The 16,332-nt window shown below is 47.0% G+C and overlaps 1 protein-coding gene across 1 annotated transcript in view; it reads right to left on the bottom strand.

The window, feature by feature from the left end:
- Positions 1-16,332, bottom strand: part of GLP2R (glucagon like peptide 2 receptor) — a 921,875-nt gene that overhangs the window by 319,974 nt on the left and 585,569 nt on the right. Inside the window, exon 4 of the mRNA XM_086930546.1 lies at positions 2,842-2,963. Coding sequence (XP_086786672.1) covers positions 2,842-2,963 — 122 coding nt within the window. The remainder of the gene's footprint in view (positions 1-2,841; positions 2,964-16,332) is intronic.

The raw sequence follows: 16,332 nt of genomic DNA, 5'->3' as shown, positions 1-16,332 counted from the left end.
CAAGCATATGTGTAAAACCCTGCGCCACTTTATACCTGCATCAGGTATGATGTATGGTTGGGCGTTCCCACGCAACAAAGTCTCATATCTATCAGATTTCACTCTGACATTTCTAGTACGCCTCTCCATTAAAACCTTACGCTGCCTCATGGCCTCATGGTAGGCATAAAGGTGATGCAGTGCAATAGGGATAGGCTTGCCCATGCTTTGCTGAAGTTGCCAACAGATACGCCAGGATTCCAGACGTATTTGTCATTGATTGCGACATGGAGTGTTGTACAGTAAATATGGTGCATCTATGGTGTCGCAAGGAGGGCGCAATGAAAAGTGTCCAATCGCTGTTTTATCGCAGTAATGAAACACTTTTCGCAAATGGGGCCCAGCAATACGTCCCATCTTTATAATAACGCTCCGGCAGTGTTAAGTTCTTGTAAATAAGCCCCTGTGTATTTTACAAACTAAGCAGTGATTAAAGTGCGTTGTCAGTTCCTGTATATTTTGATTTTCAAGGCACATATCTGTGGTCTTAGCGGAATTTAAGCAAATGGGTCGGCATTGGGCAAAAGGGTGTTCTCTGTGTCCTTGTTACTCACAAAGAATAGAATGGTTGCAGAGTGCACTTAACAGTGGGAACCATTCACACAGTGGAAGTTGTCTTTGAAGGACAGCTTTCATTGTGCGGTTCAGAGCTGGCATTGAGGTGAGGCTGGGAAAAGTGAAAACATGACATGCTGAATTTGTACAAAGAGGATATGGAATTTCTCTATGGTGGGGGGTAGGGAAGGAGGAATCCAGTAGAGACAAGTGAGTCACTGAAGACCACAGTTGTGTATGCACAGGAGAGGGAGTAGAAACTAGGGGTCTCACACACCCAGCAAGCTAGGTGTCATGCTTCATCATTTGAGCATGCCCCTCCTCAGGTCATCGCTGCAATACCTGATAGCACCCAAAAGCGAGGCTCTTTATCGGGGATCTTTTGTTCCTGCCAGTGGATGCAGTGGGAGTGAGGTGCCTAGTGTGTGTAGATGTGGGGAGATGTGTGTATTTAAAATAGGTCAGTTAGTCCTAGCCAACATTTTATTCAGAAGGTAAACTGCCTAAAGTAAAAGAGTAAGAGTGGTAAAGGACTAGTCGGAATGTGTCTAGTGGTCTATGCCCTTCTCTCAGGTAATCAACATGTTTCGTGCCTCTAATGTCATTCAGATCAGGGTACTTCCTCAGGACCAATGAAACGCTATCTACACTAAAAAAGTAAGTGGCTTCTACATACCCAGTTCTCTGGTCGTGGACCTGTAAGTTGGATAAAAATAGGTGGGGATAACATGTTTAAATTACAATGTTATACAAACATGCAGTGTCTCTACCATCCAACACTTGTTGTCCGGCTCGTGAAGAAAACCATAATAAAGACACTGTGTCGTGCAGACTATCACAGTGAACTAGGCAAAAGTTACTAGTATAGTGTACTCAATGTGTTATTTGCTCAAGATCCTTAAAACTTGTAACAATGAAGTAAATGGCAAGCGTGAAGACTTGTAAAAACAATGGTAGTCAGGACAAAGTGGAACTCACCTATACTGTCAAAAGTACATCAGGGACCAATGCGCCATGACAGACTCACAGGACCCAGGTGAGCGACCATAGTGCCCCATTCACCCTGTTTAACTAACGAGAATCCTACACAGTGCCGTATTGTAGCTACACTCTCAGATGGCCCGCCAGTGTCGATCACTTGAGAGCAGGTCATATATCGCTAGACACATTACGAGTAGTCCTTTGCCCCTCTCATTCTTTTACTTTAGGCTGTTTACCTTCTGAATAAAATGTTGCCTAGGACTAACTGACCTATTTTAAATACACACGTCTCCCCACATCTACAAACACTAGGCACCTCACCCCCACTGCACCCACCGGCAGGAACAAAAGATCCCCGATAAAGAGCCCCGGTTTTGGGTGCCGGTCAGGTATTGCAGCGCCGACCTGACCAGGGGCAGGCTCAAATAACACCTAGCTTGCTGGGTGTGTGAGATCCCTAGTTCCTACAAGGAGGACTCCCTCTCCTGGGCATATACAACAGTGGTCCTCAGTGACTCACTTATCTCTACCGGCTTCCACCTTCCCTACGCCCACCATAGAGGATTTCCGTATTCTCTTTGTACACAGCCTTGCTGGGGCATGTACGCTGGACCTCGTTAAACTAGCCCCTCAGTCTCTCTTTTATTTGATTGCCATGCTGAATGTCACTGAAGGTGATGTCCCTTCCTCACTTTCAGCATACTGCCAACCAGAAGGTAGAGAGAGTTTGCATGGTATTGTAATGGCATTTAAAAATCTCTTACTGCCCCTGACTAGGCGTTGAAGTGCTTCTTCGGTGAGTACCATGCTACTCCGGAACCCATAATGTTTGTCTGATGTTTCTATCAGGCCTCCATTTCGGAATTTACACCTCCATCTCGGAATTTACAGCCGGTAGCAAGGATTCTCAGAAATACTGATAAGACAAGGTATCTGGGAATCTTTGTAAATCACATTTCCATTGTGCTGTATTGGTCCCCCAGTGCAGCGCAAAGAGGTGGATGGGTAGAAGCACATAACCCGCACTGACATACCACTACCCAGGCACTCTCACAGAACTAAATATAGAACTGTTGTCATTAACAATGCTTTAAGCTTTCTTTTGAAGTATAAATTAATATCAACATTTAACTGTGCTTGTTATGCAATATGCAGTATTGGTGCTAGTCTATCCAAATAGTTAATTTTTACCATGTTTGACTTTCGTTTAAGCCTGTTAATAATAAGATTAACATATTAAGCGTAAGAAAAGCAGGCCTTGCTTACATTTTGTTTGAAGAGATTGTTCTCTGAGCATTCCGAGTGGTCACGCCAAATGTTTGTTGAGTTTTCCATTGTCTTCCAAACTCCCTGATCAGAGCAGAATCTGTGTACATATCCTGTGCTTCCTAAAAGTAAACACACGACACCTGTATACATTAGTGAGCTTTGGCATATTTCACACTGCAGGTGCTTTTTATCTCCTTACTGGAAATTCCAGTAGACCTGTGCAATGGTTTCTCCTGAATCCAATTGCATCACAATGTCATTGTGTACATTAAACTGAAAGTCTGCATCCCCCCACTCCCCATTTCCCTCACTGCTTACCTGTTCCTCGTGCCTTTCTCTTCACTTGCCCACCACGCTCATCTTCAGCCCACCCACCATCCTCTTTGCTCTTCCACATCTGTGTGACTTTTGTGCGATTTCTCTTGCTCTTTGTTCCTTTTCTCTCTGTGTGTGACTATTGTGCCTTTTCTCTTGCTCTTTTTTTACCAGTTCCCACTCTTACAGCCATTTCTTACTCTTTTCGCCATTTCTCATTTATTGGTGGCATTTCTGTTGCCCCTTTTGCCTCTCTGTTGCTCCTTTTCTGACCTTTTTGCCATTTCTCACACTCTTTCTTTGCTTCGTGTATTTCAATCTTCTATCTCTCAGGGCCACCCTCTCTGTGCTCTATCACTCGTCCCCCTGCTCACCAGGCAAACCTGCCTAAACAGTCCAGAGGAGGATTCACCATTGTTTATAACCCCACTGCCTTGTCTGAAGCTGAAATAAACTACATGGAACAACTCAACTTTAATATACAAATCACAGCAACCTTCACCCTGGGTGGAAACCTGGCCTACTGCCCCCTAGCCCCTCAAGCCAACTTTGCTAGCAGCATTACAGATGTCAGCGCCCTACTAGTCTTCGTTTCCAGTGAATTCATCCTTGAATGAGACCTCAGTTTCGTTCTAGACACCAACTCAGCCACCCTTTTCAGACAATGGAAAACCTGGGACTGACTCAACATGTCACGGGACTCACCCATGTTACTGGACACATCCTAGATCCCATCTTCACATACTTCAACTACACATTGATCAACACACCAAGACAAGTCACCTGGACCGACCACGCCATAGCCAGTTTCAAAATCATCATCCATCAATGCAGAAAACCCCCCACAACTGGCCCACCATGCTGACATTGAGAGAACCTAAGAGAGGCGGATTAGACATCTTCTCTCCTTGAGAACAATTTGAAAACCACAGACCTCCTATCATGCAACTTTAAAAATTTAAACAAGTGGAGCATCAACTGAGCCGAGACTCTGGCCCCCCAAGAAATAAAGTTACACAGCAAAAAGAAGAATTCAAGTCACTTGGTACACAGAAGACCTCAGAATGACCAAGCAGCACTGCAAACAACTGGAGCAGATATGGCGAACCAGCCAAGGAGAAGTAGAAAAAAATGCTTTCAAAGCCACCCAGAGAAGGTACTACTAACTAATCCAGGAAACTAAAAGGAAGGCCCTAGTAGTATGAAGAGCAGCAAATAAATCTTCACAATTTTCTAGGATTTCGCCACACCGACAGCTGTCAGCGGCAACATCAGTCCAACCCTAGATCTGTTCAATGACCTTTCAAATTTCTTTTGAAGCAAGTTCACAACCATATACTGTAATTTCATTTGACAACGGAACCCCCTGACTCTAACCAGAAGTCTACCAGTGATGGAGAAAGACAACAAAATCACCATATGGGACACCATCAGCATAGGGGAAGCCACAGCACTTATCAAGAGCATACACTCCGGGGACCCGGCAGATCCCTGCACCCATCACTCCTTTGACAAAAATACGATCCCAATCAGCAAGTCCCACACCGCCATGAGCAAGTCCCACACCCCCATCCTCTATACCTTCATCAGTATAGCCAGCTTACCGGAACTATGGAAACACACAGGCGTCAACACTCTCCTAAAGAAACCCTTGGCCAATCCGACCAAATTTTTCAACAGCCATCCACATCCCTCCTTTCCTACCCTGGCATGTTCTTGGAAAAAGCCATTGCCATGCGCCTGTCCACAAACCCCACCAATCATCAGTTCTCAATGCTACAATCAAGATTTAGACCCAACCACAGCACAGAATACGTACATGACATCCAGATGATCCTCAACAGGTGTAAAATGCAGTGCTCCTCATTTTGGATCTATCAGCAGTCTTCAACACTGTAACCTGTTCTGATCCAACAACTTCACCAAGCAGGCATCTAGGCACACACCCTCACAGTGAATATGCTCCTTCCTTACGGGAAGAGCCAAAATTGGCAAGGTGCCTCCCTTCTCTGATGCACAGGAATTAATCTGCGGAGTCTTTTTTTATATATGAGAAGGACAATGGTTCCGGGGAGGCCTGACTAGGTCCAGTAACTCAAGGTTAAATATTATTTTGTCTAATTAATAAATCACTTGGGGAGCAGGCTTCATAGGGCAGCATGTATACATTTAATCATAGTAATATGTAGATTAGTACAGATACTTTCAGTTGCTCACATAAGTGACAAGGGTGCGTAACGTGACTGAGTGAAAGTGGCAGTATACGAAATATCACACGGATAGACAAAGAAATCCAAAACAATATGTACAAATGGGGGATTTTCAAAAGGGGGTCAACGACGTTTAGTTCTTTAGTTAGTTAACATCATCATCAGGACAGAGTGAGCGTTCTCAACCTAGATTAAAAGATGTGCGTATATTAGCACTGTACAATACTGGACAGTTAATTGGTTTAATACAGTGCCAGTGTGCTCCCAGTGCTTAGTCATATACCAAATAATGTTGGTTGCAGTAGTCATCCCTTGCAGCTGAATGGGAGAGCAGTTATCCCATGTGGGGGTGCCTGCTCAGTACTAAAAGCCTCTACTGGCTGTTGTAGGAATACAATGGTATGAGGGTGTGTTTCATTAGTAAATTCTAGCATGGTGCCAAAGTGCTAACCATGATTATTCAGAATCAGCAATTGAGATTGTAACGCATACGTCAGTGCTACTATCATCTGGTGGGGGAGCTAATAACCGTGGGGGTGCTAGCGCCGCTACTTACTGATTAAAGAGTCAAAAGATTGTATTGGTGTCTTGGTCTGGTTGGGAAGGAAACTTCTTGTGGTCTCTTTGGAAGAGATCTGCGGCGAACAGAACAGGAGTATAAAGCTACTGGGTCACAGTCACACTAATCTGATTAGGCATAAGGAGGTGTTGGTGTCTTCTCAGTTTGGTACATCGATATTAACAACTGGAGTCATATTCATGCGCATGTCGAAGTTTTTGATAAGTACGATTGGGATATCGTGCTTTGGAGACTTGATCTAGGGGAAATAAGAGTAATATGTACAATAGTCCATTAAACAATTAGTGCTAGTACTAGCATAACTCTGCTGCTTACTTCATACTTTGAATTCAAGGTGAAGCCATGGTGGATCAAGTAAGATACAGGAATTTCTCTATGTATCTTAAAAACAGAATTAATAATTAGCGTGATTATTGAACGGATGAACAGTGCTGAAATTAGTAAGGAATTGCCGAGTGGCAGTGCTTGCTTATAATTACCCCTGTAGGTCCCGGACTGTGGCCTCGGGTCTGGATCTGTAATGAAATGTTGCGTATTAAACGCTGGCTGAGTCAGGGACGACATTCAAAATGGGGCGGCATTAAAAAAACCTAATGCGGCGGAGGGAGGGGCACTTACTTAAACTCCTTGTTTGCACAGTCGTAATGATTTTGCTCGTCCATGCGGCTGCCGTTAATGCTGTAGCTGCGGACGCCGGGCATGACGGGCTTAGGTGATTTATGCTTCCGGGAGTGATGTAATTATCGACGTGCATGCCCAGACGCTCCTAATAACGGGAAGGCTCCCGCGCCTGTGTATTCCAGTTGGTTAATCTTTCTTTTGGTCACGCATGTTTAAGGAGTAGTGTACTCTTAATTGTGCATGGGAAACAGTAATTGATTACAGTATTTGGGACAATTAGTTCAATACGATAAGTAGTCGCTATAATTGTATTCCATTGGACATGACATGTTTTGGGTATGCCCAAACGATAACCAAATTATATCCAAACAGATTGAAATTATGGAGGTTGCTTTTCATAAGATGGGCAGCAAAACATTTGGTCATGATTAGCAATAAACAGACATTAACAGAGAGTCAGATTGGTAGAGGCCCTATCGCAAGGCTGGCATTCATTTGTGTAGGTATAGGGTCCACATGACACGTTTTTGAGTAGACCCAAACAAAAAATGAATGAAATTATGGAGGTTGCTTATCAGAAAATGGGCATTGAAACAATTTTACATGATTAGCAATAAACAGACATTAGCAGAGAGTCAGATTAATAGAGGCCCTATTGCAAGGTTGGCATTCATTTGCATAAGGGTACATATAGGGGACACATAAATAGTAATTTGTTGCAGTAGGTAGGCATATGGTATGAATCAGGGCCTGCATTCGAAACACATATTCCATTCATCTAGAGTGTTCAGTCCCCTTTCAATTGTCTTGCAGTTGTAGATCCATTTGCACTTGACGTGATTTAGTGTAGTCTGTTGGTTACCACCCCTTGTACTTGGTATCAGGCTATGCCAGGTGAAGTATATTTCTGAATGGCCTTTTGCCAAAAAATGTTTCACTAGTGGTGTCGTAAGCACTTTGCAACGGATTCGGTTTCTATGTTGGGAGATCCGGGTCATGATCTGTTGCGTTGTCTGTTCGATATATCGTAGTTGGCACGGGCACTTGATGCAGTAGATCACATTTTTGGAGTTGCAGTTGGTAAATGATTTAAGGAAATGTTTGCAGTTGTCATACTCAAATACTTTTGTGTTATTTGTGGAGTCGCATGCCATGCAGTGATTACATTTGTAGTGACCAACAATTGGCGGCAGATTGAAACATGCTGCAATTGCTTTGCTTTATTTATCCAGGGTGAATGCTCTGACTAGATGGTCTCTCAGGTTACGCCCTCTTTTAAAGGAGAAGAGGAGTGTGCCCGTATTTAGTTCAAGTGGGTCTAGTACTGACCAATGTTTTTTCACTAGTTTTGTCAGTTTGTTGCTCACTGTGCTGAAAGTAGTGACACAGGTAACCCTAGTCATTGGTTTCTTTTTATGGGGCTGGAGGAAGTGTTCCCTATGGGCATACCACGCACTTTTCATGGCCCGTCTGACTAGCTTCCTGGGGTAGCCTCTGGACATCAGTTTTTTAACCAGGATCTCTGCCTCATGAAAGAAATCTTGCTTGAATTTACAGTTGTGCTTGATCCTAAGAAATTGCCCATATGGAAGGCCATCTCTGAGTGCCCTGGGATGTGCACTGTGGTATTGAAGCAGAGTGTTGCGTTCAGTTGGCTTTCTGAACAAGGTGGTATATAATTCCCTGGCCGTACATTTGATAGTCACATCAAGATAGTCTACCTGTTGTGCATCGTAGGTATATGTGAATTTTAGGTCTGGTTGACTTGTGTTAAGCCACGCACAGAACTTGTTCAGAGTGTTCTGGTCACTACACAAGATCATAAGGACGTCATCTATGTACCTACACCAAAGACGGATCTTTTCATATTATGGGTTTCTGTCATTGAGGATGAGGTTAGACTCCAAGTAGTCTACGATCAGAATAGCAAAATTTGGAGCAAAAATAGCTCCCATTGAGGTGCCTTTGCATTGCCGATAGTGTGTGTCTTTGAAAAGGAAATAGTTTCTAGTCAGTGTTATTTCGAGTAAGCAAATTATAAATTCCGTGGGTACTCGATGGGGAGCTGGACGATTGTTGAGATGTTGGCGTATCACGTCTATGCCTTTTTGTTGGGGGTGTTCGTGTATAAAGATTCTATGTCAAGAGTGAAAAGGAGTTCTGTATTGGGATTGAATGGCTGGGATTCAATCAGATTGATAAGATGAGTGGTGTCTTTAATGCAAGTCTCTGTTTTAGACACGAGATCTTTTATGAAAAAATCTACATACTTCCCAAGAGGTTCCAGGATGGATCCTTAGCCGGACAGGATTGGTCTGCCCGGAGGTACTTCCGCATTTATGTGGACTTTTGGAAGAGTATACAGTACAGGAGTACGTGACTCCTTGTTATTGAGTAAAATGAATTCATTCTTGCTAATGAATCCATTGTCCAAGCCCTCTTGGGTGACCTGGAGAATGTCTTCACTGATCTTTTTTACTGGGTTATTGGTTAGTCGCTCATAGTGTAGGGTGTTTTTAACTTGGCGTGGAATCACTGCGTCATATGCGGTCCTGTCCTGGAAGGCCATACCGCCCCCTTTGTCACACGGTTTTATTATGATTTCCTCATTGTCTTTACGTTTAGCCTGACTATCTTTCTTCTGTACTGACATTGAAGGGAGTGAATCTGTAATCCATTTTAAGTTTGGCCAGGTCTCTCAGTACAAGGTGTTCAAATGTGATAACCTCTGGGGGCATAGTACCACTCGCTAGGTTGAATGTAGACGCTGGATGAAGTCCTGTAGTATCATTTCTGGGAGGAGTGTTGCGGTCTTGGAAAAAGACCTGCAATCTCACTTTTGTGAAGAATTGCAATAACTCTGCATGAATGGTAAACTAATTGGGCTTCTCAGAAATCACAAAAGAGACAAACCTCTGCTCAGTAGAGCTATGTCTGTCGAGTTTAGCTGGTGACTGGAAAGATTAAAGATAGGAATAGATTCCATGTTGGCTTGGTGTGGTGTCTCGCTGTTGGCTTGGTGTGGTCTCTCGGTGTTTAGTATTGGTACCCCCACTGATAGTAGCTGTTCCTCGTCCTGCGTTCGCCTGGGGGGAAGTTATATCTGGTTCGGCTTCTCCCCCTCCCTCTTCCTCTTGGAGGGTCTATATTCCTCAGTTGGCCCCTGCCTAAAAAAGGGGGTTGTTGGTGTGTGCAGATGTACTGTGCCCTTCTGTTGTTTCTGAGCTATCTGATTCAGCAGATGAATCAGAGCATGTGACATGTACTCTGTCCCTGAAGCGAACCCAAGTGCCAGTCGTGAATCTTTGTTGCTCTTGTGGGCTTACAGTAAAGAAATCCTCCTGTAGATAAGGGTAGGTTCTTTCCTTGTTATAGTTTTTTATATCTTTGGTGACTTTCGTTGATTTTTTATGATGTTCAAAATTTTTGAAGTCTAATATTGTGCGCTCTATTTTGTCTAGGGCTGCCTTTGCATCAGCGTAATCTGCGAAGTCCAGCATGGTTTCTTGCTCAGCAGATGCTCTTCCACAGCTACATGACTCCTCTGCCCAACCCGCAACATAAACATCCTCCCATATACCGATGACATCCAGCTGATGCTGTCTCTCTTTTGGAAAAAATGCCCATCACAAGGAACAAGTTTAGCACATGCATGACCAAAGTGGCCACCTGATGAAATCCAGCTGCCTCAAATTGAACTTGGACAAGCCAAAGTGGTGGCCTTTGGGAAAGACGTCTTGCCGTGGAACCCCACCTGGTGGCTCACAGAACTCAGATCCATCTCCGCCACATGCTCACAAGCATGAAACTTTCGAATCAACATAGATAACAAACTGGACTTGGCTGTCTAAGTCAATACAGTAGCCTCATCCTGCTACAACACCCTATGAATGCTGAAGAAAATCTTGAAGTGGCTACCAGACAAAACAAGGACAATGATCAATCAAGCCCTCATCATCAGCAGACTTGACCAGTACAAAGGTATAGCCCAACCAGCTCACAAGTAGACTACAGACTGCCCAAATCGCAGGAGCCAGACTAGTCCTCAACCTCCCATGTCGAGCCCACATCACACCACACTTTAGAGAACTCCACTGGCTCCTAATACAAAAGAACTCACACTATAAACTTCTCCCCCACATTACAAAGCACTCCATATCACAGATCCTGCCTACCTAAATAGCTGGATTTATTTCCAGCAACCTTCCAGACACCTTAGTTCTGTTAGGCCTTCACTAGCACACACACCTCATGCATTCTCAAAAGTAAAGTGGGTGGGTCATGCCTTCCCATACCAAGCTTTTAAACCCTTCAACAACATGCCACAACACATTAGAGCCTCCTCCTCTAATATTGATTTCTGCAAGAAGTTAAAATTATGCTTTTCAAGCAAGCCCTCCAGAGCTGGTCTCACACACTTAGTGCCTGGATACCCTTATGGTTGGCAAACGTGCTATATAAACACTGATAACATAACATACCATAACAGGACAAGATGTTTCTTGAAGAGAGGTGATTTCAGTTCCTTTGTAGATTAGAACATCTGATTGAAGTGATTATAGATGCAATTATGCCTCAATCACCAATTCCAGTAGTGAATTGGAATAACAATTATTTTCTTCAGTAGTAGCCGGATGCAGTGAAAAGCATTTATAAGTGGTCTACAGTAACTTCCCAAATAGCTGGAATCAACACACTGAATAATCATTGTTTTTGATCACTGCATTCAAATCCATACTTCACAATCTCTTTATAAAACTTCATGTTTACAAAATAGCGACTCTCAAAGTGGGTGTTTGCCGATATATCTTTACCCATAATGATTAAACATGTCATACAGTGAAGCAATGTTATGGTCCTGGCACTTTAGCAGGGTGATCCCCAAATATTTTGCCTTCCTTCTGTATTTTGACCCTGTTTTTGCTGGCGACCTATGACCCTTCTCGCAGGCAGGTCGCTCCCCATGCCACCACACGGCCGCCAGCTGCCTTGTACCTGCTCCCTGCCGCCCGCCCGTTTTCCCGCCGTTTCCCACTCCTTCCCGCTGCTGAGTCCCTGCGGCCCCACTCCCCTGCTCTACATTGGCCACCCCACTCCCGCCTTCCTGCTGCTCCTCCCTCCCTCTCCCCCTCTTAAGGAAGTCGCGCAGTGGCGTAGGAGCGACCTCTGACCCTGCTCACAGGCATGTCGCTCCCCACAACACCACACGGCCACCAACTGCCTCATACCTGCACCCTGCCACCCGCCTGTTTTCCTGCCGTTTCCCACTCCTTCCCGCCGTGGCGTCCCTGCAGCACCGCCCCCCTGCTCCCCATTGGCCACCCTGCTCCCGCTTCCCTGCTGCTCCTCCCTCCCTCTCCCACTCTTAAGGAGGCCGTGGAGTGGCATAAGAGCGACCTCTGATCCTGCTCGCAGGCGCGTCGCTCCCCACACAACCACACGGCCAACAGCTGCCTCATACTTGCACCCAGCCGCCCGCCTGTTTTCCTGCCATTTCCCACTCCTTCCCACCTCTGTGTCCCTGCGGCACCACCGCTCTGCTCCCCATTGGCCACCCCGCTCCAGCCTCCCAGCTGCTCCTCCCTCCCTATCCCCCTCTTATGGAGGCCGCGCAAAGACAGGGCTGTCTGCGCCCGTCCGTGCCTGGACCGCGCCCAGTGCCAGACCCCTGGACCCTGTGAACCCCACAACACCAGACTCTGCTACCACGCCAGCATCCTCTATGCACTCAATGCTGGGCGAAACCACACCTGCTTCCAAGCCGCCCCAAAATGGACTCACGGACCTTTCTCATGCTACACCTGCAGCTTCAGCTGTGACAGAGCCACCAAACCTCCAAGGACTGGACCGAACCACCTCCGCTGCATACTCCTCAACACCCGCTCCGCACACAAACAAGCCGTCGAGCTCTGGGATCTGCTCGACACCTCCGCCCCAGATGTGGCCTTCCTGACCGAGACCTGTTGGAACGACTCCTTGGCGCCCGACATCGCCATAACCATCCCAGACAGCTACAAGATCACCTGCAGGGATCGCATCAAAGGAATCGGAGGAGGAATAGCCATCATCCACAAGTCCACTCTCAAGGTCACCACCTACGCAGATGACACACTCAATACTGCCGAACACCAGCATTTCCCGATCCACACCGACCCCAACACCACCCTCAGAGGAACACTCATCTACAGACCCCCCGGACCCCGAGCTCAATTCAGCGACCCCATCGCCGACCTCACCAGCACCCACGCAATCGCCTCCATGGACTACATCCTCCTCAGGGACTTGAATTTCCAACTCGAGAACAACAATGACGCCAACTCCACCACCCTGATCGCCAACCTCGCCAACCTCAGCCTCAGACAACTCATCACCGCACCCAGCCACGCCGCTGGTCACACGCTGGACCCCATCTTTACCATAGGCACCCACATCTCCTTCGACCACACCACCGAACTCCACCACCACTAACTACCACCACCACTGCATCCATTTCACCTTCAAACCAACCACGCACCACCACACCCAACAGCTACCTCGCCGCTGCTGGAACAAAGTCACCGAAGACCAGCTGATCACCACCCTCGCCCAAAACCCACCCACCGACCTCACCAACCCAGACACCGCAGCCGGCAACCTCAGAGAGTGGATCGACGACTGCCCCAACACCCTCGCACCACTCAAGAAAGCCTCCAACAACCACGCCAGCAAGAGAGCCACCTGGTTAACTGACGAACTGTAGACCTCCAAACGCGCATGCCGGAAACTGGAGAAGATATTGCTCCACGAACGCACTCCGGACAGCCACGCACCCACATGGACACCACCCACAGACATCACCACCTCATCAGATTAGCCAAGAGATCCTCCTTCACAGACCGCCTGGATAACAATGCACACAACAGCAAAGAGCTTTTCAGCATCGTAAAGAAACTCTTCAACCGCAGAGCAAACGGCAACGACATACCACCCTCACAAGAACTGCGCAACTCACTGGCCATCTTCTTTCACCGCAAGATCGCTGACATCCATGACAGCTTCAACACCATGACGGCCCTGACTACGCCAGAAACCCACCTCCCCGGTGAACACCACCAGCGGCAAACCGCCTGACCTCCTGGTCCAATGTAAATGACAACGAGACACTCAAGGTCATGAACTCCATCCACTCAGGATCCCCGTGAGACCCATGCCCAAACCACGTATTCAACAAAGCAGATGCTGCAATAGCACCCCAATACTCTACTGAAGGTCTTCAACCTCTCCTTCGAAACAGCAACATTCCCGGAAAGCTGGAACACGCCGAAATCAACGCCCTCCTCAAGAAGCCCAAGGCGGACCCCAAGGACCTCAAGAACCTCCGGCCCATCTCCCTGCTCCTGTTCCCGGCAAAGGTCATCGAGAAAATCATCAACATACAACTGGCCCGCCACCTGGAAGACAACAACATCTTGGACCCGTCCCAGTCCGGGTTCAGATGAAACCACAGCACCGAGACAGCCCTCATCGCCGTTACAGACGACATAAGGGGCCAACTAGACAACAGCAAAACATCAGCCCTCATCCTCCTGGACCTGTCAGCCGCCTTCAACACGGTCTGCCATCGCACTCTGAAGACATGCCTCCTAGAAGCCGGAATCCAAGAGAAGGCCCTTGACTGGACCACGTCCTTCCTCTCCACCTCCCGCCCTTCCGATCCGAGGCCAACAACATCATCTGCGGCATCCCCCAGGGCTCATCCCTCAGCCCGACGCTGTTCAACGTCTACATGGCCCCCCTCGCACAAGTGGCCTGCCACCACGACCTCAATCTCATCTCCTACGCTGACAAAACCCAGCTCATCCTCTCCCTCACCAAGGACCGGCACACCGCCAAAACCAACCTCCACGAGGGAATGAAGGCCGTCGCCGACTGGATGAAGAACAGCCGTCTGAAGCTGAACTCGGACAAGACGGAGGTACTCATCCTCGGACCCACCCCCTTAGCCTAGGATAACTCCTGGTGGCCGACCACACTGGGAACAGCACCGACACCCACCGACCATGGACGCAACCTAGGATTCATCCTCGACTCCTCCCTCTCCATGTCTAAACAGGTCAACGCCGTCTTCTCCTCCTGCTACAACACCCTCCATATGCTCCGCAGTATCTACAAGTGAATCCCAACCAAAACAAGAAGGACGGTGATATAGGCCCTAGTCAGCACCTGACTGGACGATGGCAAAACACTCTACGCAGGAATCCCAGCCAAACACCTACGGCAACTACAACGCATCCAAAACGTCTCTGCACGACTTATCGTCAATGTCCCTCGCCGGAGCCACATCACCCCCCACCTGAGAGACCTAGACTGGCTCCCCATCGACAAGAGGATCACCTTCAAGCTCCTCAACCATGCACACAAAGCACTCCACAACGTCAGACCAGCCTACCTGATCAGCAAACTCAGCTTCTACACCCCCACCCGAAAGCTCTGCTCCACTAGCCTTGCCATAGCTGCTGTTACCCGCATCCAAAGTACAACCTCCGGTGGCAGATCCTTCTCCTACCTCGCCGCCAAGACCTGGCACACCCTCCCTATCCACCTACTGCAGACCCAAGACCTACTCACCTTCAGAAGACTCCTCAAGACCTGGCTCTTCGAGCAGTATTGGCACCCCCTCCCCTCAGCGTCCCTCACGGGTAAGTAGCAAGCTTTACAAGTACTCTGATTGATTGAATGATTGATTGGTTTTAGCACTTCGGGCACTGCTGACCAGTACTAAAGTGTAAGTGCTCTCTGTCTACATTGTATTGGTGATTGGTTTATCCATGATTTGCATATTTGATTTAAGAGTAAGTCCTGAGTAAAGTGCACCAGGTGTGCCCAGGGCCTATAAATCAAATGCTACTAGCGGGCCTGTAGTATTGTTTGTGCCACAGACATGAGTAGCCCTGCAAACATGTCAGTGACCTGATACTGCAGTATCTGGTGTGAAGTTTTAAACAGCCATTTAAACTTCGATAGTGCACTTACTTGCCAGGCCTAAATCTTTCCTTTTAATACATGTAAGTCACCCCTAAAGTAGATCCATGGCAGCTCCATGGTCAGGGTGCAGTGTATTTAAAAGGTAGGATATGTACTGTTGTTTTTTATATGTCCTAATAGTGAAACACTTCTAATTTCATAAGTCTCTCTTGCAAGGACTATCTCTCCAATAGGGTAACATGGGGATTATCTTGACATATCTTTTAAGTGTAATTTCCCACTGAGAACAGATAGAGATTTGGAGTTTGGGGTCTCTGAACTCACAAGTTGGTTGGAAGTTGGTTTTTAAATTATGTGTTTGAAAATGAGCATGGGCGGAGCTGGAGTAGAGCCTCTGCACGTAGCTCCACGAAGTTTGGAAAAATCTCTGTGGAACTATGCGTAGCTCCGCTCCCTCCCTGCTCCCAAATACTTTAAAAAGTTATAAATAAGGCACTTACCCATTTTTCTGCTGCCTCCCGTGCCTCGCCGCTCTCCTTCCTGCTCCTCTCGCGTCCTCGATGTCCTTCTTAAAAAAACACTACATTGTAAGACTTGCGTGTGCGCATGTGCACTCGCAAAATGTACAACGTAGTGTTTTTTTTTTAAGAAGGACGTCTAGGACGCGAGAGTAGCAGGAAGGAGAGCGGCTTGGCACGGTAGACTGCAGACACCGGAGACGGAGTTTTGCCTACCTCGGTGTTCGCCAAGGAGAGCGGAGTAGGCAAATCTCTACAAACTCCACTGACGGAGGAGAGT

The sequence above is a fragment of the Lissotriton vulgaris genome, chromosome 7 (assembly GCF_964263255.1).
Source record: "Lissotriton vulgaris chromosome 7, aLisVul1.2, whole genome shotgun sequence".
Classification (NCBI taxonomy): Eukaryota; Metazoa; Chordata; class Amphibia; order Caudata; family Salamandridae; genus Lissotriton; species Lissotriton vulgaris.
The sequence above is the reverse complement of the archived record's forward strand: the minus strand, read 5'-3'. Positions and strand labels throughout refer to the sequence as shown.